This window comes from Gekko japonicus, unplaced genomic scaffold (genome assembly GCF_001447785.1).
Source record: "Gekko japonicus isolate JY-2015 unplaced genomic scaffold, Gekko_japonicus_V1.1 scaffold155, whole genome shotgun sequence".
In the NCBI taxonomy this organism is placed as follows: domain Eukaryota; kingdom Metazoa; phylum Chordata; class Lepidosauria; order Squamata; family Gekkonidae; genus Gekko; species Gekko japonicus.
This window is the reverse complement of record NW_015167534.1, coordinates 1,269,832-1,292,371: the sequence shown is the minus strand read 5'-3', so window position 1 is coordinate 1,292,371 and position 22,540 is coordinate 1,269,832. Positions and strand designations below refer to the sequence as shown.

The 22,540-nt window shown below is 41.9% G+C and overlaps 1 protein-coding gene across 3 annotated transcripts in view; it reads right to left on the bottom strand.

Annotated features, from left to right (window-relative positions):
• TRIP12 (thyroid hormone receptor interactor 12) overlaps nucleotides 1-22,540 on the bottom strand; it is a 127,408-nt gene that overhangs the window by 69,331 nt on the left and 35,537 nt on the right. For 2 of the 3 annotated variants that reach the window (XM_015413482.1, XM_015413483.1), the window contains exons 3-8: nucleotides 15,918-16,043; nucleotides 13,621-14,429; nucleotides 5,618-5,720; nucleotides 4,329-4,465; nucleotides 2,072-2,155; nucleotides 422-517 (exon numbers count right to left, since the gene is read on the bottom strand). In XM_015413482.1, coding sequence (XP_015268968.1) covers nucleotides 422-517; nucleotides 2,072-2,155; nucleotides 4,329-4,465; nucleotides 5,618-5,720; nucleotides 13,621-14,429; nucleotides 15,918-16,043 — 1,355 coding nt within the window. The remainder of the gene's footprint in view (nucleotides 1-421; nucleotides 518-2,071; nucleotides 2,156-4,328; nucleotides 4,466-5,617; nucleotides 5,721-13,620; nucleotides 14,430-15,917; nucleotides 16,044-22,540) is intronic. The other variant, XM_015413484.1, reaches the window with a different exon arrangement.

The following is a 22,540-nucleotide window of genomic DNA, read 5'->3' as shown; positions in this document are numbered from 1 at the left end:
CCCCCACCTTCAAAACAAGGCTACTTGAGTTTAATTCTCCCCATCCCCGTGGCTGCTTCACTAACTGAAACTGGACACTTCTTCTCCCCCTTGTTCTCAACCCTCAAAGGAAAAAGATGGTGAGAAGGAGGCAGCCTGTTCAATCCCGCCCCACCCTGCACTTTTGAGGCTAATAATAGTGACAGAGAGAGAACAGTTGGTTTTGATAAAACTATATGGGCAAGGGAGAATTAGAAATCCATCTTCCTCCCCATATGAATCAGGGTCCCTGAATGGCTTCTGTTAGCATTTCCAAGATGCTGGGATGATCTCATCACAGATCTCCCAGCATCTTGCAGAGTCTGATGCAGATATTACAGAGATTTGGGGAGGGGGAACAGCACAGGGATTCAAAACACTTCTAAACAAGCAGATTACTTACTAGCTCCACTCCCAATTGTCCGATGGAACAACTGTGACATCCGAGGACCAAGAGGACCAAACAGATGTGGAGGAAGGCCTCTAGCTTCCAACAGAGCTAAAGGCAAACAGATTATTTGTAAGAAATTCTCAAAGCACCAGATAACAGGCCTTTCCCAGCATTCATTTGTTTCAGAGTAGTTAAAAGTTAGATCCCAAGGGGAGGGGGAATTTAAGATGTGATGGCACGTAACATTTGACTTTACAAACTATGAACACAATCTGAATTTAAAGGGTCTCAAACATTTTAACCCCCTTTTTTCTTTGGGACAGGTTTTAATAACTTGTGTTTCTGCTGACTCAAAAAGTGAATCATCAGAAGCTCCAAGTCAGTGATGTTAAGGTTTCTGATTTTAAATTACTGTTACCTGAACCAAACCTTGAAAGTAGCATATGTGATTTTTTTTAAAATGTTGCCGCAATTTTATATACAGTCTTATTTAAATAAAACCTGAATACTGTTGAACCCAGGAACTCCCTTCTTCGTGACTGAAAATGGAAAGTTGAGTCCTTGTTAACAACAAAGAATTTGGATCCTCTAACAAGGAATCAAAAAGCATAGGTAGCAGGATACTACTTGGGAAGTAAATACCCTCAAGAAGGTGAGCATTTAGTAGCAAGAAGCTCTGGAACCCAATTATACCAGGTCAAAAGTTTTCAATCCCCGAAAAGCTGTTTTCCCAATAACAAAGTCTGACGTTACAGCTTATGACTCCTGTTTCAGTAAAATCTTCACAAAAAACCCTGAAGTGATTAGAAGTATGTATTATGACTGATATGTAAAGTTTCATACAATTTGATACAGTATGTAAAATGGAATCAATTATAGAGAAACACGTCAGCAACTAGGGCTACCAAGTGAGAATTGAGCCACAGAGGGGGACTCCCGGCTTGTGGCTGGAGCGCGCACACGCGCCACATCCACGTCACCCGGAAGTGACGCAGGCACGCTGGGGGCGGCGCCACGACCATCCGAGGGAAAACCATAGTTTTCCCTCGGATGACCGTGGCCCCGCCCCCAGCATGCCTGGCGTGGTCGCATCACTTCCGGGTGACGTGCACGTCGGGGTGGAGTTCCCCCCGGGGCCCGAACAGTATGTAAAATGGAATCAATTATATAGAAACACGTCAGCAACTAGGGTTGCCAAGTGAGAATTGAGCCGCAGAGGGGGACTCCCGGCTTGTGGCTGGAGCGCGCACATGTACCGCATCCACGTCACCCGGAAGTGATGCGGGCACGCTGGGCACACTGGGGGCGGGGCCACGACCATCCGAGGGAAAACCATAGTTTTCCCTCGGATGACCGTGGCCCCGCCCCCAGCATGCCTGGCGTGGTCGCATCACTTCCGGGTGACGTGCACGTCGGGGTGGAGTCCCCCCCGGGGCCCGATCCGCCGGCGGCGGGGAACGGGCCTCTGGGGCGGGGTTTTCCCCACACCCCGGGGGGACTTGGCAAGCCTATCAGCAACTTTAGTCTAATGGAGCGGGAAGGAAGGAAAGAGACCAAGAACTATATTAAATCCTCAGAAAAGTTAACATTTTTTGAGCTAAAACATCCAATAGATTATAAAACGTAAACAAAGCAGTTTCTTATGATATCATAAATTTGTACCTTGCAATCTGCCCATCTCAGAATCATCCGATTCACTTTCTCCAGAAGTGGTCATGCCCACAGCCCCAGCAACAGAACTAGAAGCTAAAGAGAAAAAGAAAGAACATGTTGTAGCATGTTAAATCAGTTACACAATATACAAACAGCACAGGAATTCAACTCTTCCTGAAATCTGCTTTGAAAGTAGTCAAAGAAAATTTTAACAGACTTCAGGAGAACTAAGAATGAACATTTAAAAGTTAGTTTTCCATCTTGACCGCACAGTACGGAAAGATTGCAACTGAAAGTTACTAAAGGTAACTGGCAAAGTGAAAGTATGTTCAGAACCAGGACTTCATGCATATTGTACCCAAAACAAGATCGTCAGGCAAATCACTGTTAACTCCGTTCACAGAATTTAAACATGGAGCAATTTTTATAAAAGCCACTGTAGTAAAAGAGACAGAGGAAATATCAACCACAGAGGAAATATCAACCCCTGAGACAAGCAGGCATTTGTTTAGTTTGTCAAAAGCTTAGCAGTAAGTTGGAGGGCAATATAAACTGAGCCAGTGAAGTGTTACATGCAACCACCACTGCTAAAAGAATATATTTGCCTTTAATTTATACTATAATAAAGTTGGTAGATCTACAAACTGGTACAAGATAATTCATTAGAACTCATGCAAATGTAATGCTAGTTTCCTTTTAAACCACTTAGGGGTCTTAGGAGACAGAAAACAGCTCCTCATGGGTTTGAATTAACAATGCCTTAGTCATGGGTTAAAGGGAACTACCAACCCAACCTTAATCACTGTTAACACTAAGCTTCCTATTTAACTAGGATATGGATTCAATATTAAAAAGAGATCCTGTAGTTCAAGCCATCATCAGCTAGCAAGTAGCTAATACTACAACATACCTGTTGTAGAAGTAATTCAATACTATACTGTACAACTTCATCCAAATGGCTCCAGATAGTAGAAATAGTTGATAATACAAGAACTACATTATGTGTGTGAAGTGTCATCACTTCTGGTGACCCCTATGAATTATTTCCCAAACATCCTATCATTAACAGTCTTGCTCAGGTCTTGCAAACTGAGGGTCATGGCTTCCTTTATTGAGTCAATCCGTCTCAAACAGTAATTACAGAAACTAGATTACAAAAGCTTATTTACAGCTAGGTGTATTAAGTAAAACTCCCTCCTTTTCCCTTCTTTGAATAAGTTCCTATGCCATATCAAACACATTTCAAGACTTCTCAAGTTTCAAAAGGCATTTACCATACTGTACAGCAGGATTGTTGATCTGCACATGCCAAATTGTAAGCCCCCATCAGAACTAGTTAGAATAAGAACTGTGCACTGAGTACATCTACAGAAAGCGAAACGCCAGGAGCTGCTAGATAGCGGTTGGCTTGGTTCACATGTATCAGCAAAACCATGGCTTGTCTGCTCATGCCAAGCCTTGGGTTCACATGTCCCATATATGTTTGTATCCCCTCTGTTTCTGGCATATTTCACAAAACAGGTATGAAGATAAAGCCTACCAGCTTTCCCCTTTTTCAGCACCAAAACGGCTATGCTAGGGACTGAGGGACTCACATGTATAAAAGCCATATAGGACAGGGGCTGCTGTAAGGAGGTAAAGGTTTCCCTTGCTCAAAAGTCAGTCGAATCCGACTCTAGGGATGCAGTGCTCATCTCTGTTTCCAAGCCAAAGAGCCAGTGCTGTCCAAAGACGTTTCCGTGGTCATGTGGTCGGCATGACTAGACGCCAAGGCGCACAAAACGCTGTTACCGTCCCACCAAAGTGGTACCTATTTATCTACTTGCAATTTATTGCTTTTGAACTGCTAGGTTTGCAGGAGCTGGGACCAGAGACGGGAGCTCACTCCATCATGCAGCACTTGGGTCTCAAACGGCTGAACTACTGCAGTTCAGCATCTTAACCACTTGAGTCTCACTGCAGCCCCTGCTGTAAGGAGATCAAGTAGAAAAACTAGTAGGAACCTGTTCTATTGTTTGCATAGAAGCCAGTTTGCCTGTAAACGTGCCACAATCATGGTGCGATGGGACAGAGGATGGAAAAGATGCTTGGTTTGGAATGTTACATATAAACCTATTCTTGCCTCCCAAACGTTCTACACAGAAAATGCAGTCAGTATCCAAATATATAAATGGATATGCCTGACTAGTGACATAATGGAAATCCTCTCTGTAATTAAATGTAGCATTTTCTCCTGCGCCCATGTTATCATTACTTCTTTCCTTACCTGCAGCTCCTTGTGGAGCCTCATCGGCTCGTGCAGCTGAAGAATTAACTCCATCCTGGTTGTTATCAGGATCAGCCATTTTCTCCTGTCGGCGAGCTTCAGCTGTTCCTCTTTTGCCCAGGCCAGAGCCCCGCCGACTAGAAATGTAAGTATCATCAGAAAACCTGCCAGGTTTTACCAGTCTACGGCTCTCCAATACCAGAATTCTAGATTAAGACAGCCGATATGCAACCAGAAGGAAACAGTTCACATTCATTCTTTTGTACATTCATACTATATACACAAAAGGCTTTGAAAAGAAACCTCAGCCACCACACCTTCAAATAAAACCAGATAACAGGAGCCTTGAGAAGAGCTACACTGTTAATGCCATAACAATCTTATTCGCCAACCTCAGTATCTACTGAAAGTTTAGACATGACACAACTGCCTATGCAACAATTTCCTTCTATTTACATAATTTCTGTTAAGTCAAGATGCCTATGGTACTACAAAATCACTATACTAGTGAGGAGTTTTTTAGACCTCAGACTAGACTTGACCAATAGTGCACTATAGTCTTCTAAAGTACAATGAAGTTAAAAAAAAACACCCAACTTAAATACTGGCCCAAGGATGAAGCATAAACCTGCTTTTATAAACCTGCTTTTATCTGGTGATATCAGGGTAACACATGGTTCATTGCCGGTATGTCCCAAAATCAACATAACCCCTCTGCAAGACTAATGGTGCCTAAGCCAGGTTTTTCTCTTCCCAAATGGCACTGACTTTCTATTCTGTTTCTCAACACATGAAGGTGCAGCTCTCCCAAGTGACAACCCTGATACTTTCCGCATCCAAAGCATAAGCTCTACCACTGAATCATGGACAGCCCCTGTTAAAGTCGTCCATTCCACAACACTTTTACCGTAAACATTTTAAAAATTATAATGTAATTTACACGGTACACACTGCCTATTTTTCTTCCTTACTTTTTACTGGAAAGTTTGAGTTACTCTGACTTACTATGTCATGCATTCTAAAAACATACACATTATACCTCTTTCATATAATCCCTGTAATGAACAACTCATTTTAGTTCCAGTGCTATCTTACACTCATAATTGATTTGCTGGAAAGGGCCACACAAATCAAGTGGCCCAGATAGCTTATGATTTATTAACCTGAAGCCATCTGCACAAAAATGAAGGCCACCAATTAGGAATGCGTGCTTAACTATTACGGTGCTAGCTTCAGAGGTTTCCTACAGCAGTATTAACACAGCAGTAAAGTCTTGAACTGCACAATACCTGGTACTAGCACAGGAGCCCGTGGTCTTTTGCCGTGTGCTCCGCCTCAAACTGGGGAGCTCAGCAGGTGGCGATTCACTGCGCTTTTTTGATTTTCTCAAGCCTATGGGAGAAGACATAAATCAACACCAGGCAACTTTGGTTTACCAAAATCACAAGTGGAAAAAATGAAGAACTCCCACTTAACCTTTAATGCCAAAAATTCTTGTTCAGTGGAGAGGAAGAAGGAAATAGGGCCATACACTCATATAATGCAGTAGTCATCTCAAAGGGAAAAGCCATGCCTGTTAAATCTCTAAACCTCAGTTCAAACTTTTACATGCTAAGAAATGGCATACTCCTTTCCCTCCCTCACACTATTGATACAAATGTATAAGCCAGATGCTTCATAGCAACAATTTTAGGGCCTGGGGAGGGGGGATAAGAGAGACTGCATGGGTACAGATGTGGACCCAGCTCATCTATGCGGTGGGGGGGGGGATTTTTTTGCCACTTCACTGCATGAAAGCCAGGCCAACATCTGAAACAGGGCTATAACATTCTAATTGCTAAAGCAACAGAAGAGATGGTAGGCTTGTAAAACCTTTTGCACCCTCTGTTCAGCTTAGTCTGTATCCCACCTGCATTGTAAACACACACAAAATAAGAGTATGCATATAACTGGGAACTTAGAAGAAGCATGTGCAGCACAAGTAAATATGTTTAGAGAACCATACTTATTATCTTGTGCAAAGAAATGGCCTTCTAAAGACTGGCCAACTAGTCACCTAGAGAATAAGAGTCACCAGAAATTCTGGTTGTTCTATGAAGCAGAAAGTGACAGATGTACATCTAGGACTACTTTTCTGCTCAAATTTTAAAATAATCTAAGTGATTCTGAGCAAGTCACTCCTCCTAAGCTTCACCCCTATACAGCAGAATATTTGGGCAACAGGAAGTCTAGGTTCTATTTTGCTAAAGGTCTTTAAGGAGCTGTGGCTACAACGGCAACATTTGTATTTGTAAGCATAGTGTTGGTTTTTAACTATTACAAACCATCCAAAAGCAAAATTATGGCATATGTGACACAAATTAAACAAATAAATGGCTGCTGCGGAGAAAAACAGAGAACTGAAGCAGTTTGTATCACTCTGCTGTATAAGAGTGTTAACATCTCCAAATCATCTCTCCTTACATTTCCAACATAGTTCCTTCTGTTGTAAAACAGCTGATAGCCAGAAGAAGCAAAAAGCTGAACACATCAGATCAAATATCCTTTAATAAGACTTGCTACATATTTGAAATAAGTTTGACTCTCTCACACATCCCCACTGTGATCTGCTCAGCATCCTTTCAAGATTACGTGCTAGAAACACACTCCTAAAGTAAATTCTCATGTCACTAGTAAAGGTAAAGGTAAAGGTTCCCTTGCTCGAAAGCCAGTCGAGTCCGATTCTAGGGTTGCGGTGCTTATCTTCAAAGCCAAAGAGCCAGCGCTGTCTGAAGACGTTTCCGTGGTCATGTGGCTGGAATGACTAAACACCAAGGCGCACGGAACGCTGTTACCTTCCCACTGAAGTGGTACCTATTTATCTACTTGCAATTTCTTGCTTTCAAACTGCTAGGTTGGCAGGAGCTGGAACTAGAGACGGGAGCTCACTCCATCATGCGGCACACTCGGGTTTTGAACTGCTGAACTACCGACCTTCCACAGCCTGCAGTTCAGCGTCTTAACTACTTGAGCCACTGCAGCTCCTATGTCACTAGTAGGGATGTTCATTCGGCTATAGCCGAACCAAAAAAATACCTTAGCGGTATTTTTCAGGTATCCCATAAGCCAAATACAGATCACAGTTCTGTATTCAGCTACTGGTATAGCTGAACCCAAAAAAGCCATAATTATCCAGCTTTTTTTCAGGTTCCTTTTGCTATACGAAAAAGGTCTCATTAAACCTAACAGCTAGCTCAGCCGCCAGTCAGCTGTTGGGTTTAAATGCCTTTCTTTCCCTCCCTGATGTCTGCTTCCCTTCCCAATCTGTGGCTGCGGGGCACCTGGAGAAGATCGGGAAGGGAAGCGGGCATGTTTGCCTGGCTGCCCTCAGTCTCCCCAGCCAGCCCACCAAGTCGCACAGGTTGGGGAGACCAAGGGCGGCCAGGCAAACATGCCCCCTTCCTTCATCTCGGGAAGGGAAGCGGGCATGTTTGCCTGGCTGCCCTCGGTCTCCCCAGCCTGCACGCCTTGGTGGGCTGGCTGGGGAGACTGAGGGCAGCCAGGCAAATATGGGAAAGAAGGGGAGGGAAAGAAAGGTATTGTAAACATGCCTGCTTCCGCACCCGGTGGCTGCAGGGCACATGGAGAAGAGCAGGAAGGGATGCAGGCATGTTTACAATGCCTTTCTTTCCCTCCCCAGGCTTCTCCGCAATAGCGGAGAGGCCCACGGAAAGAAGGAAGCATGTTTGCCTGGCTGCCCTCGGTCTTCCCAGCCAGCCTGCCAAGGAGCGCAGGCTGGGGAAACTGAGGGCAGCCAGGCAAACATGCCTGCATCCCTTCCTGATCTTCTCCAGGTGCCCCAAAGCCGCCAGGCACGTGGAGAAGATTGGGAATGGAACCCAATCAGGGAGGGAATGAAAGGCATTGTAAACATGGCTAGGCTCCCTGCCTGCCCTTTTACAGCTACAATCTGTCAGCTAGAGATGGGAAGGCAGAGAGCCAGGCTTTCCCTTGTCATTTCACTCCCTACTGACTGGGGGGAATGACATTGACAGGGAAATCCGTAGGGTCTACCAGAGGGAAAGAAGGCATTCTAACATGCCTCCTTTCCCTCGGGTGGTGTAAATCGGACCAGAATATATTCAGGAATACTGAATATAGCCCCAATCCGAATACCTTACCGGTATTTTACTGGGGAAATTTGGCATTTGCAGATATTTTTCGGGTCTGATTTACCCGAACCCGAAAAATACCGACATCATTTTTTTTGCACACCCCTAGTCACTAGATAAAACTCACCCTAAAGCACCAGCCACTGCTTGAAAGCTATTATAGTGTTCAAAGTTACTCATCAAGTAATTGGAGCAACAATTAACAGACGTAAGAAGCTATGGGAAAGAACAGCAGTGCCAGAATACAGAAGCCTCAGTTTTGTTAATACCAGTTGATACAAGTAAGCACACCTCAGACTTTAATGTTCATAAACACACTCGGTCATTTGCAAGTCTACAAAGATAGATTCAGATGGGTAGCCTTGTTGGTCTGAATTAGCAGAACAAAGTTTGAGTCCAGTGGCATCTTTAAGACCAACAAAGTTTTATTCTGGATATAAGGTTTCGTGTGCACTTCTTCAGATACACACAAAAGCTTATATCCAGAATAAAGCTTTGTAGGTCTGCAAAGTTAGTATACAATCCCACCATCACCTACAGCTCTACAAGGTGTTAGTATGCAATACCAGCATCAACCCCCCCCCCCCCAACTTTTAAGTTGTCCCTTCGGGGAAAAACTACAAGCTAAGATCTCAAGAAGTTTAGGCTTACAGTTTCATCTGGGCAGAACATAAACCAACATTTCTCTATTGATAGCCTTCACTGTAGCACTAGTGATACAAAGTTGATGACATTCTAGATAAATTCTAATTTTATGGGAGAACCCCACAATCAGTATGTGTTAGGCACAGAAGTTCAGGATCATTGTTCATATCAACATTACTAAAAACTTTAATTTTATAATACACCTTTGACTTTTGCCTTGTTCCTATTTTCTCCTAAATTTACTGATTACCACAAGTAATAAGAGCTTGCATAGAAATAGTGATCAATGCTCCCTCTACTGGCTCTCACACAGAATATGGCTAATGTGTAAAAAGTATTTCCTATCTATCTTTAACAGAAGAAGAATCTTGTGGTCCTCTGAAGACTAGTAATATTGTAGCATAAGCTTTTTTGGACCTGAGCCCACTTTATCAGATGCATGAAGTATTTAAGGCAACAGACCTCACAGTTTTATAACTTTCACATTCTAATACTCTTCCCTACTCTCTTCCCCTACTCTCAAGAAAACACAGCCACATCAAGGGACTAGATCTTCAAGATACCTCAATCTCAAATTATATCTAGAAATAAATGCATTAGGCATCAGTTGAAGCATTCTATATCTCCCCTAAGCCTCTTTCAAAGAAACAAGTTCTGACACACATTAATTACTAAGTATTTAGCACCAGTCTGTGTTCAATATTTTAAAGTTTTAGATGGTGCCCCTGTAAATTTCTACCTTTAAAAAAAAAGAAATCTCATCCTGAGGAAGAGCAACAAAATGAGAATAATTAAACATACAAGAGTTTTAACCTGTTTTATTACTCTGTTTCAAAAACCCAGTTAATCTTTCTGATTCCAAAGTATTCTCTCTAGTCATCATACATGCTGCTGCCATCCCTGAAAGTTCATCTAGATCAGCACTGTGAAGTTTTAGACCTTAGGGAGAACAAATAATCAAGAGATGTTACAGATCCATCATCAGTGACCCTTCAAATGTGAGTTGCCCAGCATCAAAGCTACAACCATAAGTATGCAAAGCATGGTTTCTACCACAGACAAGAAGAATATGGAAGCTAACTTTGGGGAGCAGTTGGTGACTGCATCATTGTACTAGTGTTTCAGTACTTCCACTTTTTCTCAATTCTTTTTCAGGGTCAAGCCCAAGGGTCTTGACCTATGAAACTTAAATTGCATGGAGTAACAAATAGGAAATGCATTCCACCTGTTGTACGAATCTGGCCTTTGGCTTTAAGTAGGATTACGCAAACAGAAACCAGTTAGATTCAGACTAATTTTTCAGTAACAGAAGACACTTTGGTCAGCAGAATGTAATCCCTACCCCCCACACCCACTGTAACTCACTGATCTCAACGAAATGTTTCTCCTGGAGAACAGGACTTCTCTGCAAAATGCACAGGGGCAAATCAGCACTCTGCAGTATGAGGGGGGATTCTGTGGAAATCCACCCTACTTTCCATCAGCTAAAAATGTAGTCTGGATCCAACCCAGTGTTTTTATTATTTCATATGCACACTTAAATTTGATATCAGTTTTGAATCTTGGAATGGGGTGGGCTGGATATTAACAAGAAAGCAAGGTGGACCTGACGTAATAGTTTTAGCAGGGGTACACCAAACAAATAACCCTAAACGTCTTCAGCTGTAACGGTAAAAAATCCACAATCTGGTTTAAAATTATGTTGCACATAACTTATATGACAATATAGGTCATGAATTATATTTTTGCACTGTTATGATTTAGAATGCCAAACAGCAAATAAATTTCTATGTTATGGAAAAATTCTGTTCTGCCAAATAACTAACTGCTTTAGCTTAGGGAAATTCCTGGGCCCTTAATTTTCTAGTCACCTTCCTTTGTATCCTTTGCATGTCTAGAAAGCCAAATTCTTAATTTTCACAATTGCTCCCCTGAGCAGACATAAATTCATTAGTACAAAAAGGCACTTGGAGGCTGCATAATCAGAAGCTCTAATTTTGTTTCTCAGTAGCACAAAGACTTCATTTATCACCAGGTATAATTAATTATAATGTAACAATTAAGCATGAATGCTTGTTCAGAAAATAAATGAATTGGTAAGTCAAAATCTTGATTTAAAAAAATCAATCTTCCTGGTTTTTAGACCTGGCAAAGAGATAGCAGTCTGAAATGTACCACCTTCAGTTACCATTTCCATTCAGACATTTAAAAAATAGTTATGAAATAATGTTACAACACAGTGCTGCAAAATGTATAGCTTCGAAAATCACAAGTTCTACAGAAGCAATCTACAGGCTATGTTCAGACATAAACTATGGTTTATCATTACTAAACCAGTCCTTCAACATTCTTAGGTTCATGGATTCGATGTCTCTGGTTCAGAAGAGCCTGACAGAGACAGTGTCACTTTAAGCAAATTAGTTTTGGGGCTAACGCAGACATCCCAATCAAACACTGAAGATATGTCTATTTTGTTTCCTGGCTGCTTCTCCAAGGGTTGGGACTGGATGCAATACCTTTCATGGTAAACTAATATGTTAGCCATCAAGATGTCTCAATTGAACATCACAACTATTTTGTTGGGAAGCTGCATGAGAGGGGGAGGAGGTAAGAGTGCATGAGATGCACACTGCCAAAGTCTGTATCTGTAATGACAATCCATAGTTTGTAACTGGGGCTGAACTAGGCTTACCAAGTGGTGGTGGGGGATCCGCATGTCTTCACAGGATCCCTGCCGCGGGGACAGCAATACGTGTTGCACCCGCCGCCGCCAGGATGTGACGCAACGCGTCGCTCTGGCAACGGGGCTGTTTGGAGTCCCGTTGCCAGAGCGATGCGTAGCGTCACATCCTGGCGACGGCGGGTGCAACGCGTGTCGCCGTCCCCACGGCAGGGATCCTGTGGAGACATGCGGATCCCCCGCCGCCACTTGGTAAGCCTAGGCTGAACAGAGACATGTCAAGACTGTAAAAAATAGTATCCAATGTTGCCCAAGTTGGAAGCTTCCTAGACTATAAAGATGCACTGATGGTAAGACAGTTAGCAATACTGTAGTATGGTGGCTGTAGTTTAGCTGACTGGTTCCCCATAAAAAATTACAGTAGATTGCTTAATATAATACCAGATGGGTTCAGATGTGATGATGTACATATTTTATCATATACCCTTACTGCATCTAGAATACTTGTTGCTAAATGTTGGAAAACCGATAGCTTACCTACTAGAGAAGAGTTGATCATAAAAAATTTGTGATGTGGCAGAAATGGATAAATTGAATATGATACTTTTAGGAAAAGATGAAAAAGCTTTCCAAAAAAGATGGTACAAAGTTAACAAATGGTTTAGAAACAATGTTTAACGTAAACTCCAAAATTTGATTTATATACTGCAACTTTGTTTTTCTCTTTGTAATGTAAAAATCATAAATAAATCTTTAAAAAAAATTACAGTAGAAACACTTTGAACTCTGGGCACTGGACATCAAAGCAGACTGATGGCAAGGTGAAAAATTCCTGATGGACTGTTATACACCATACCAACTAGATAATGTACAGTCAGATAAGTCAACTGGAACAGAGATTCAGGCACAGGGTTGTATCCCATGATCTGTCAGCATATGGCACTGATGGTCATGGCACCTTAACACATTTCCTTTCCCTCAGCAATCCTTTCAGACCCTAGGATAGTTTATTCTAATATCCACATGGGTTGAAAAGCTGGAGTGAAGAAGGGTAAGTTGATGATATTGCCTGTCTCTTCTACCTGCAGAGCTATGCTGGCAGAAGAGACAGAAAGGCAATTTAATTCCCTTCCACCTCTTCACTGCAGCCTCCCAAACCCAAATGGCTATTAGTCCATGCAAGTCCTGCAAACCCAGGAATACACTTTCCCACTGTCAGAAGGGGGGGGGGGGAGAGAAGATGCAGGAAAAATGAGATCCTTGAGTCCATGGGATCCAACCCACAGTTCAGACAAAGACAAAAACATGATTTTCAAGCCACTGTTTGGGAAAACTGGTTTGCTATTGCATCCAAATAAAAACAATGCTTTTTTGGCAGTCAAACTGGGATTCTAGCAGGAGGCAAGAAGCATACACCATAGTGTGTCTACAAAACCATAGACCATCTTGTACATCTGGAACACAAAGTAGAGTTAGGAAAGCAAACTATGCTTAGTACCATGACTTGTGTGAGCCACATCTAAACCACATGGACCACTAAAAGTAATTCTATATTTTTAAAAAACCTTTATGTTAAGCACTTATATTCTGAAAGTCTGCGCATCAGGAAGAAGGGGTGAACACTCCTCCCCCAAAATGGAGGTGTTTCACTCCTGATGTGGGGAGCATTTAACTATGCCTTCCCTGATAATATGAACTAGCCTTAGATTATACTTCACACTGATTCAACAGATCTGACCAAACTGTCACAACAAACCTGTTATAACAGATATCAGTATCTTTCATGCCTCATAGAAAAGTGTTTTCACCAACTCACTTGCTAGTTTGGCCTGTAATCCTGAAGGCCCAGGTTTAGATGCTTCTGGTTTAGAAGAGCCTGGTAGAGACAGTTTTGCTTTAGGAAGGCTAACTTTGGGGCTAAAGCGAGCAGCCCAGTCAAATTTTGAAGAGCCACCTATTTTATTCTGTTCTTTATCCCGGCTGCTCCTCCGGGGGCTGGGACTGGATGCAGATCTGGAACGCCTGGCCTTGCTCTGGTCTTTTCCCTGTTTCACTCTTGCACCCTGAGGAACAGCAGAAGAGGCAGAAGCAACAACAGATGAAGAAGAGGATGTGGAGGCTGAAGAGGAGGAATCAGTGATGGTGCTACACCCAGCTTTGGCTGAGCTCGCTGATTTTGAAGCCAGCTTGGTGGGTTTTGCTGGTCTCTCTTCAGTGCCAGTCGTTTCAGCTGCTGGACGACTCTTTACAATGGATGAAGTCTCTGTCCGTTTCCGTTTCTGGCTTCGGGAGCCACCGGTAGCTCCACCCTTTCTGGTATGGGCCTTGCTTGTTGATGGTAATTGTGAAGACTTTGACTCCTGCTCCTGATGCAAGTGTCTTTTCTTAGACTTAGCCTGTGGCTTGTTTGTTTCCAAATCCGAGGAAGAATCAGCGTGCTGAAGTGCTTTGGTTTTTTTGGCAGGGCTAGGAGAATTTGTCCGGTTGTAATCTGGGCTAGCACTGCGTTTTACTCCTCGAGGACTGTCTTTCTTAGGCACCTGCCCTGGTTTCTGCCTCTCCAAAGTACTGTCTGTGTCCAGAGCCTCTTGTTGTGGAATTATAATAGCAGATGAACTACAGCCTCTGAGGAGGTAGAGAGAAAAGCAGTGTTAGTACTCAATAAGGACAGCATATTAAAGATATCTGAAGAATTATTAGGCCATTCTATCTGCTTATAAGCAGTGATTACATGTTTGTTTCAAGAGATTTATATGAAAGTTTCAGTTCATACTGTATTAAGCAGCAATAACTGTAAAGGTTTACTGAACCTTGTACTGCTAAAAAGCATCTGCTCAGCTCAGATGTAGTGAACAGTTAACATCAAAAAATAGCCAAATCACTATTGCATTCAAATATTTTACAGTTTTCTGGTGCTATTAAGTGTTTGGAAATGCAATAAAGTTAGGAATTTTTTCTCACAGACAACACCTAACTTGTCGTAACAATGGATGCCTAAAGTCCAGAAGCAGCCCCGTAGTTTCCTAACTCAGTTCCATTTCCTTTGTGGGAGAAGGAGGATGCTGCACTGGAATGGGACCAGCAGCCAGTACAAAACTTCCTCACAGCTAAGAAGGGACTGCATTCAGCCATGGTGCCATTCTAGGAAAGGTTTCGAGTGAGCAACTTATCTGGAGTAGATGTGCCATATTCAGCATACCTTCTCAGCAACTGCACACATGCCATTCTTAGTCCTCATTGCCTGGTAACCTATTCTCATTGAAGTATTTCTAGAGTAGAGTCTCAGGGCTGCTAGAGATGTCTCCCCAAAAGCTCTGGCTCGCTGCTGCTCTGCTCCATGGCTTGTCCTTATATGGGTAGGGTCTAGAGAGAAGCCATTTTCTCTCTGTCATGGCCCTAATGCAACTCCCATATTGTGAAAGCATTTAGTTTATTCAGCCTCTCTACATCATGCTCCTGTTATACTTCAGTATGAACTAAGCCAGTCTTTCAGAGTAAAGGAGATAACACAGAGGAACTGCTACATGCCAAATCTGAAGATGATATAAGGTTTTTTTCAGAAGATAAGCCAATCACATTTCACTCATGATGTCTGTAATGTCCTTCAGTAATATAGAAGGAATAATTTTTAATTCTTGAATAGGACAAAATAATGGCCTTGCATGCCAAGGTTTTTATCTCCAAAGTGGCCAGTCACATCACTCAAGGACATATCTATAGAGCATGATTAAAATATTTCATGTTTTGTCCATGAGTCAGAAGTATGCTGTCTCTGAAGGTGGAGAGTCTGTGGTTCACTATGAGAGACCCATCCTCTATGCATTCCTTTATAAAAACTTGGAATGACATGGCAAGTTGGTTACAACATATCGCATAAGGTGACAACTTTTATTCTGCTGGAGAGCCAGTTATATGCTAAGCTCTCTTGCCTTTGCATAGCAGTGTTTGCAAGCTGAATGTTCAAAACAGGATGCCGTGATTTTCAACAAAGCTGTATGTTTAGTGAAACTGCTGTTAAGTGATACCTAGATGATTTCCTTGTAATGAACCATGAAGACAGCAATACATACTCTTGAAGTTACATTTGTGAACTCATAAATATAAAACTATTACCTTTTAGAAAAGTGTCCCTTGGACTGTTCAGTAGTAGTATTGGACTGCACTTTGGGTGCCTTTGATATAGATTTTCTACTTTCAGAAGGGCTATGTGCCTTATGTTTTGCCTGCCCTAAATGTGACCTGTCAGCAGAAAGTTAAAAACAGAAAGCTATCAAGAAAACCAGCAGACAGAAATGTGTACATGGAGCATTTAAACACGGGGCTTTAAACATAAATACAGTTTTCCTTTAAGCCTACAGCAAGAAATCTTAGCCAGAGAAATTAGCTTGCCAGTAATGTTAAGATTACATCAAGCCTGGATATTCATTTGTACTGCCAGGCCTTTCCACTCTGCCAATCATTTAAATGAAATACAGATTTAGAATAATGCAATTGGTCACAAGTTTCCAACTTCTAGTGCGCATAATATTTCCTTTATCATCATACACTGGACTACCCAAGGTCAGATCCAAAAGCTATCTTGGCTTCCCTGTGTTCTATTTCAACATGAACCTCGGTCCCTGATCAGCCAAGAATCATATAGGGTGGGTATGGGCAAGTCTCTCAAATCATTCCACATTTGTCACAGGGCTAGTAAATACCTTGTAAGGGCATGCCAATCTTTTGCAGCAATATAGTGACATCAATGCAGCTGTTTCTGAGTAAGGACATGTGGCATCACTAATGCTCTTACAGGCAGCCTGAAGAGCATGATTCTGTACTGCCTCAAGCCACTTGTCATTTTCCCTGTTTGTTGTCTTGCCTAAGGAACAGAACTAGCCTGATTAGTGTTAGGTGCTACAGCAGTGACACCTAATGGGCCAGAGGCAAAAAGGAGAAAAACTAATGGCTTAGTTTGTTCTTAAGGAGCCAAGTGTAATGTGCCTACCAGAGCAGATTTAATTCCTTGCAGCGATATCTTTACAAGATTTCGAATTCTACTTGATCACTTAGTAGCTCTTCAGGGCTGACAATTCTGCTTTAAGTTCTCTTGGGTCATTTTTTTATTCACACAGAAAATACAGTGAAATACATGCTATAAATACAGTATTTTAACTCACGATTCAGTGAGACAAGCAGAATATAATAACTTAATCACTGCCCTCAAGCATTTAATGTAAACCAAAATTAGATGTCCCATGTGATTCAACATTTGTCTCCAAACATCAATATATTTAAAGGCTTTCTTTTTAAATAAGCCATCCATTTAATCATACAAGACATATCTTTTAACTTCTCTAACCACCATTAATTCTGCCCAGAAATGAGACATTCAGTTTTGACTAAGTATCTATTTTTGCCTTGAATTCAGAAAATAGTAGTGTAAAATTATATTTAAAGGTTTGCTAAGTTCTTAAATCTTCAAAGTCTGGGTTTGGCAAGCTCCAAAGGGAGTGAAGGTGGCTAGGAATGCTCTCATTCCCTCCTTTACTAGTTTTTCTGTCTAGGAGACATTACTGCTCTTCAGCTGGAAGATCTAGAATGCAAATGCAACCAGGTTAACACATGCTAAGTTTGTGACTTAATGGTGCTACGAGATACCATTTGCCACGAGATACCACTTGCCAAGCTCGATTCTTGTGCTTCTCATTACCCAATCAGATGCATTTACATCTTCAGTACCAGTCCCACCATTAAGCAGAACATGATATTTAACTTAGAAGGCAGAGTTTGGATACCTTTAAAAGGCAGCAAACTGTTAGGCATCCTAATATATCAGGATACCATCGGGCTTTTTGAATTTATTTTGATTCTGTTTTATTTAGGATACTTATATGCTGCCTTTCTACCCATATAGATCCTTAACTTAAATCATCTTGTGCTTGATTCTGTTCACGTGGGGCTGATCCTAAGCACAGCCATGGGGTAAAAGTGGGGAGGGGGAGAAATTATTACAGCAGCTCCATCTGGAATTGTTTGTCTCTTTCCTTTCTTCCAGTATACTGATATTGGCATCCATAAGGAAATCAAAGTGAGCCAGCTGGTGCATAATTTAGGAGGACTCACCCCTAACGGATACCTTCCATTTCCCACTTGTTTATGACATTCCAGTTCTTCAGCTCATCTTTTTCCAATCTCTATATCTCTCTTGTTATCCAGCCACATTCTCTCTCTCTCCTCTTTTATCTATCCTCTTTGTTCAATCTTTAGAAGCCATATATTCATCTAACTGCTTTCGAAAAAACCTGAACTGTTATCCCATCTGCCTCTTGACCACTGGTAAGTGTCATTCACACCAACTGCTTGTTGATATTTACGCATCATTAAATAGTCAGCTTTAGGTGCACTCAGACGAACAGTTCTCTAAAGGAATGGCCAATTTGGTAGGGGTGACTTCTGCTGCTGAAGTGATACAATACCTTCAGAAAGTAGAAAGGTTATTCTCCAATTCTTGTAAGTGCAACACTGGGAGCAAGGAGCCCTTAAGATCTCTACCATTTCAGTGAAATTGATAGCCCACTCATCATGCAACAGTAAAAGAAGGCACTGACCAAGCTTCTAGCCAGACAGCAGGGTTATTTCTTGACAAACAGTTTCTAACACAGGCTATGGCAAATAAAATGCAAGTCTGTCATCAGGCAGGCAAAAAGGGAATATGAGGAGCATATAGCGAAAAACATAAAGACCAATAATAAAACTTTCTTCAAATACATTAGAAGCAGAAAACCAGCCAAGGAGGCAGTGGGGCCCTTGGATGACCAAGGCGTAAAAGGAGTACTGAAGGATGATAGGGAAATAGCTGAGAAGCTAAATGCATTTTTTGCCTCTGTCTTCACTGTGAAAGATGAGAAGTGCTTGCCCACTCCAGAACCACTGAGTTCGGGAGGGGTGTTGAAAGACCTGAGTCAGATTGAGGTGACGAGAGAGGAAGTCCTAAAACTGATAGACAACTTAAAAACTGATAAATCACCAGGCCCAGATGGCATACATCCGAGAGTTCTGAAAGAACTCAAATGTGAACTTGTGGATCTCCTGACAAAAATATGTAATCTTTCTTTAAAATCTGCCTCCATTCCTGAGGACTGGAAGGTAGCTAATGTCACTCCCATCTTTAAAAAGGGTTCCAGAGGAGATCCGGGAAATTACAGGCCAGTCAGTCTGACGTTGATACCGGGTAAATCGGAGGAAACCATTATTAAGGAAAAAATTAGTAGGTACATAGATGAACAAAAACTATTGAGGCAGACTCAGCATGGGTTCTGTAAGGGAAGATCTTGTCTCACTAACCTGTTAATGTTCTTTGAGGGGGTGAACAAACATGTGGACAAGGGGGATCCAATAGATATTGTTTACCTTGACTTCCAGAAAGCTTTTGATAAAGTTCCTCATCAAAGGCTCCTAAGTAAGCTCAAAAATCATGGGATAGAAGGACAAGTCCTTTTATGGATCAAAAACTGGCTAGTTCATAGAAAACAGAGAGTGAGTGTAGGTGGGCAATTTTCTCAGTGGAGGGTGGTAAGCAGTGGGGTACCGCAGGGATCAGTACTTGGTCCACTGCTTTTTAACTTGTTCATTAATGATTTGGAGTTGGGAGTAAGCAGTGAAGTGGCTAAATTTGCGGATGATACAAAGTTGTTCAGGGTGGTGAAAACCAGTGAGGATTGTGAGGCACTCCAAGGGGATCTGTCAAGGATGGGCGAGTGGGCGTCAACATGGCAAATGGGGTTCAATGTGGCCAAGTGCAAGGTGATGCACATTGGAGCCAAAAATCCTAAATATAAATACACGTTGATGGGGTCTGAACTGGCAGAGACTGATCAAGAGAGAGATCTTGGAGTTGTAGTAGGTAACTCACTGAAAATGTCGAGACAGTGTGTGACTGCAATAAAAAAGGCCAATGTTATGCTGGGGATTATTAGGAAGGGTATTGAAAACAGATCAGCCAATATCATAATGCCCCTATATAAATCAATGGTGCGACCTCATTTGGAATACTTTGTGGTCTTTGAAGGGAGGGGTGGTGGTAAAAATCCCAATAAATAAAATAAAAAATAAAAATACTGTGTGCAGTTCTGGTCACCACACCTTAAAAAGGATATTATAGCTTTGGAAAAAGGGCAGAAAAGGGCAACTCGAATGATAAAAGGGTTGGAACACTTTCCCTTTGAGGAAAGGTTAAAGCGCTTGGGGCTCTTTAGCTTAGAGAGACGACGACTGAGGGGTGACATGATCGAGGTTTATAAGATTATGCATGGGATAGAGCAGGTAGAGAAAGAGGTACTTTTCTCCCGTTCTCACAATACAAGAACTCGTGGGCACTCAATGAAATTGCTGAGCGGTCGGGTTAGAACGGATTAAAAAGAAGTACTTCTTCACCCAAAGAGTGATTAACACATAGCATTCACTGCCACAGGAAGTGGTGGCGGCTACAACCATGGACAGCTTCAAAAGGGAATTAGATAAGCATATGGAGCAGAGGTCCATCTGTGGCTATTAGCCACAAGGTATAGATAGGGACTCTGGGGCAAGCGATGCACTGTCTTCTTGGTGCTTGGGGGGGGGTCAACGGTGAGAGGGCTTCTAATGTCCTGGCCCCACTGGTGGACCTCCTGATGGCACCTGGTATTTTTGGCCACTGTGTGACAGAGTATTGGACTGGATGGGCCTTTGGCCTGATCCAACATTGGCGTCTCTTATGTTCTTAACACGGAAAAGCTGCTATGGAAGAAAACTTTAAAAAAAATTAATTACCTCTCAATCTCTCAATAAAGTATAAACTAGAAGACACACACATTCAGAAAACTCAGCCCAAGAATAAATGGTACACACTTATGGTTGCCAATACCTTACTATCCCACCCCATTAAGATCTGTCTTCTTATCTGAATACATTCATACTGATTTTTCTAATGTATTATTATGGCAACTACCTTAAGATATGCCCCTCTCCAAAAAAGTGGTAGTGGTAGGTGGGGGAAAAGAAGAGTACCTCTGCTGCATAGAGCACGTGCACAATCAAGCTGAAGCACAATCAAGCTGAAGCACAGAATGACATATACTCAATTACATTGGGGGGGGGGGCGCTTGAGAAGTTGCCCAAGCTGAATTCAGTTCAGCAATATCAGCTCAAGACCAACTGCTTAGTACAACCTGGCCTGCTGAATAAATTCAAAGTATTTCTGTATTTTGTACTGAATTAAAGGCCCAAAAATTAAGCTGCAATTATTTAAACTGAAACTGAGTCCTACTGAGCTCTGTTAAGTCTGATCGACCACCTCATGTAGCAAGAACACCACCCATTGTTCTTTCAGCCAGAATGCATGAACCTTGAATATAGAAAACAGAATAAATATGGGAAACATACTGCTGGGTATGTGGATTTACAACCACCAGTCTATAATGTCTTGATTTGAGTTATGCACTTTTGCAGCTGATCGGGGAACAGAAAATGGTGAATTTATTCAACCTAGAAATACTCTTCTGTTAAAAGAAGAGACTGGCAGATGACAAACATTTTCCTCTCTCACTTCAAAGTTATGGGTTTGTTGCTTGATGGCCAAGCCAGTTGATAAGCTATTTTTAATGAAGTATGGGGTTGGATCCAGACTAAACTGATCATTTAATTCCCCGTTCTGGCTGCAGACCTTTCTCATGTTGAACTTCAGGGCTCCCTATCTCCCACGAACAGCATTTCATGGAGATCAATGGACTACAGTGGGAAGGGGGATACAAGAAATTTCTGTTCCACTGATGGAAATTTTAGTCTGGATCTAGTCCACAGAATAAAGCTATAGTAACAGAGTTGCTGCCCATGAAGTAGCTTCTAAAGATAAGGGGACTCTCAGGAAAACAAGTTGTTGCCTGGGGTCTGCAATAGGAAAGGGAAGAAAAATAACAACTCCCCCTTTGTGTGATCAAAAGTGCCCTTTGCTCAAAGAAATGAGTGTTTGAATCCAACTTATGTGCCGAGCAAAGGCACCAGGAACTTCCAGTACTGACCAGACTAAGTGTACAGCTGAGCATTTCTGGAACTCAGCAGTCATTACGGTAGTGGAGGTGGTCATAAACAGAAGTGGAGGTGGTCATAAACTTGCCGTAATACATTTGCAATGTCTTTAAAAGTAGAAGTAGGGGAAATCTCTTTTGGTTACTGGAGTAGAATATTCAGGTTTGCTCTCATCAGCACTGGTTAAAATTCTTAGAGGACTCCAATGTAAGCCTATTTCTACATAACAAGTGATCAAATACAAAGTGTACTCAACTCTTGGTTAACAGTAGTAAGGCATACTTGGGCAGTGTTGCCTCAGGAAGAACTCTTGAGTAAAGACTTTGTTGTACAAGTTTCAGATCAGCTAAACTGATGGGTACTGTTAACAGCTGCACTTAGAAGCCATCAAACAGGAAACCCAACCTGGATACCATTCCAGAACTACTAATCTCAGCCCAGAATATTCATTTCCTGTAGCACTCTTTGATTTAGCAGCAGATGAGATCATAGGAAGAGCAAGGAAAAGGTGAAGGCAAAAAATCTGAGACTGCATTGGCTCAAGAAAACCAATCCTGTACAGTTAACATATTTAAGCAGGATCATGGATTCATACACATTTTATATGTACTATTTCATACATTCCAAGCAACAGAAAACATGGGCTGGAAACATCTGAAATATTGCTTTCAGAGCACTTAATAGTTCAGATA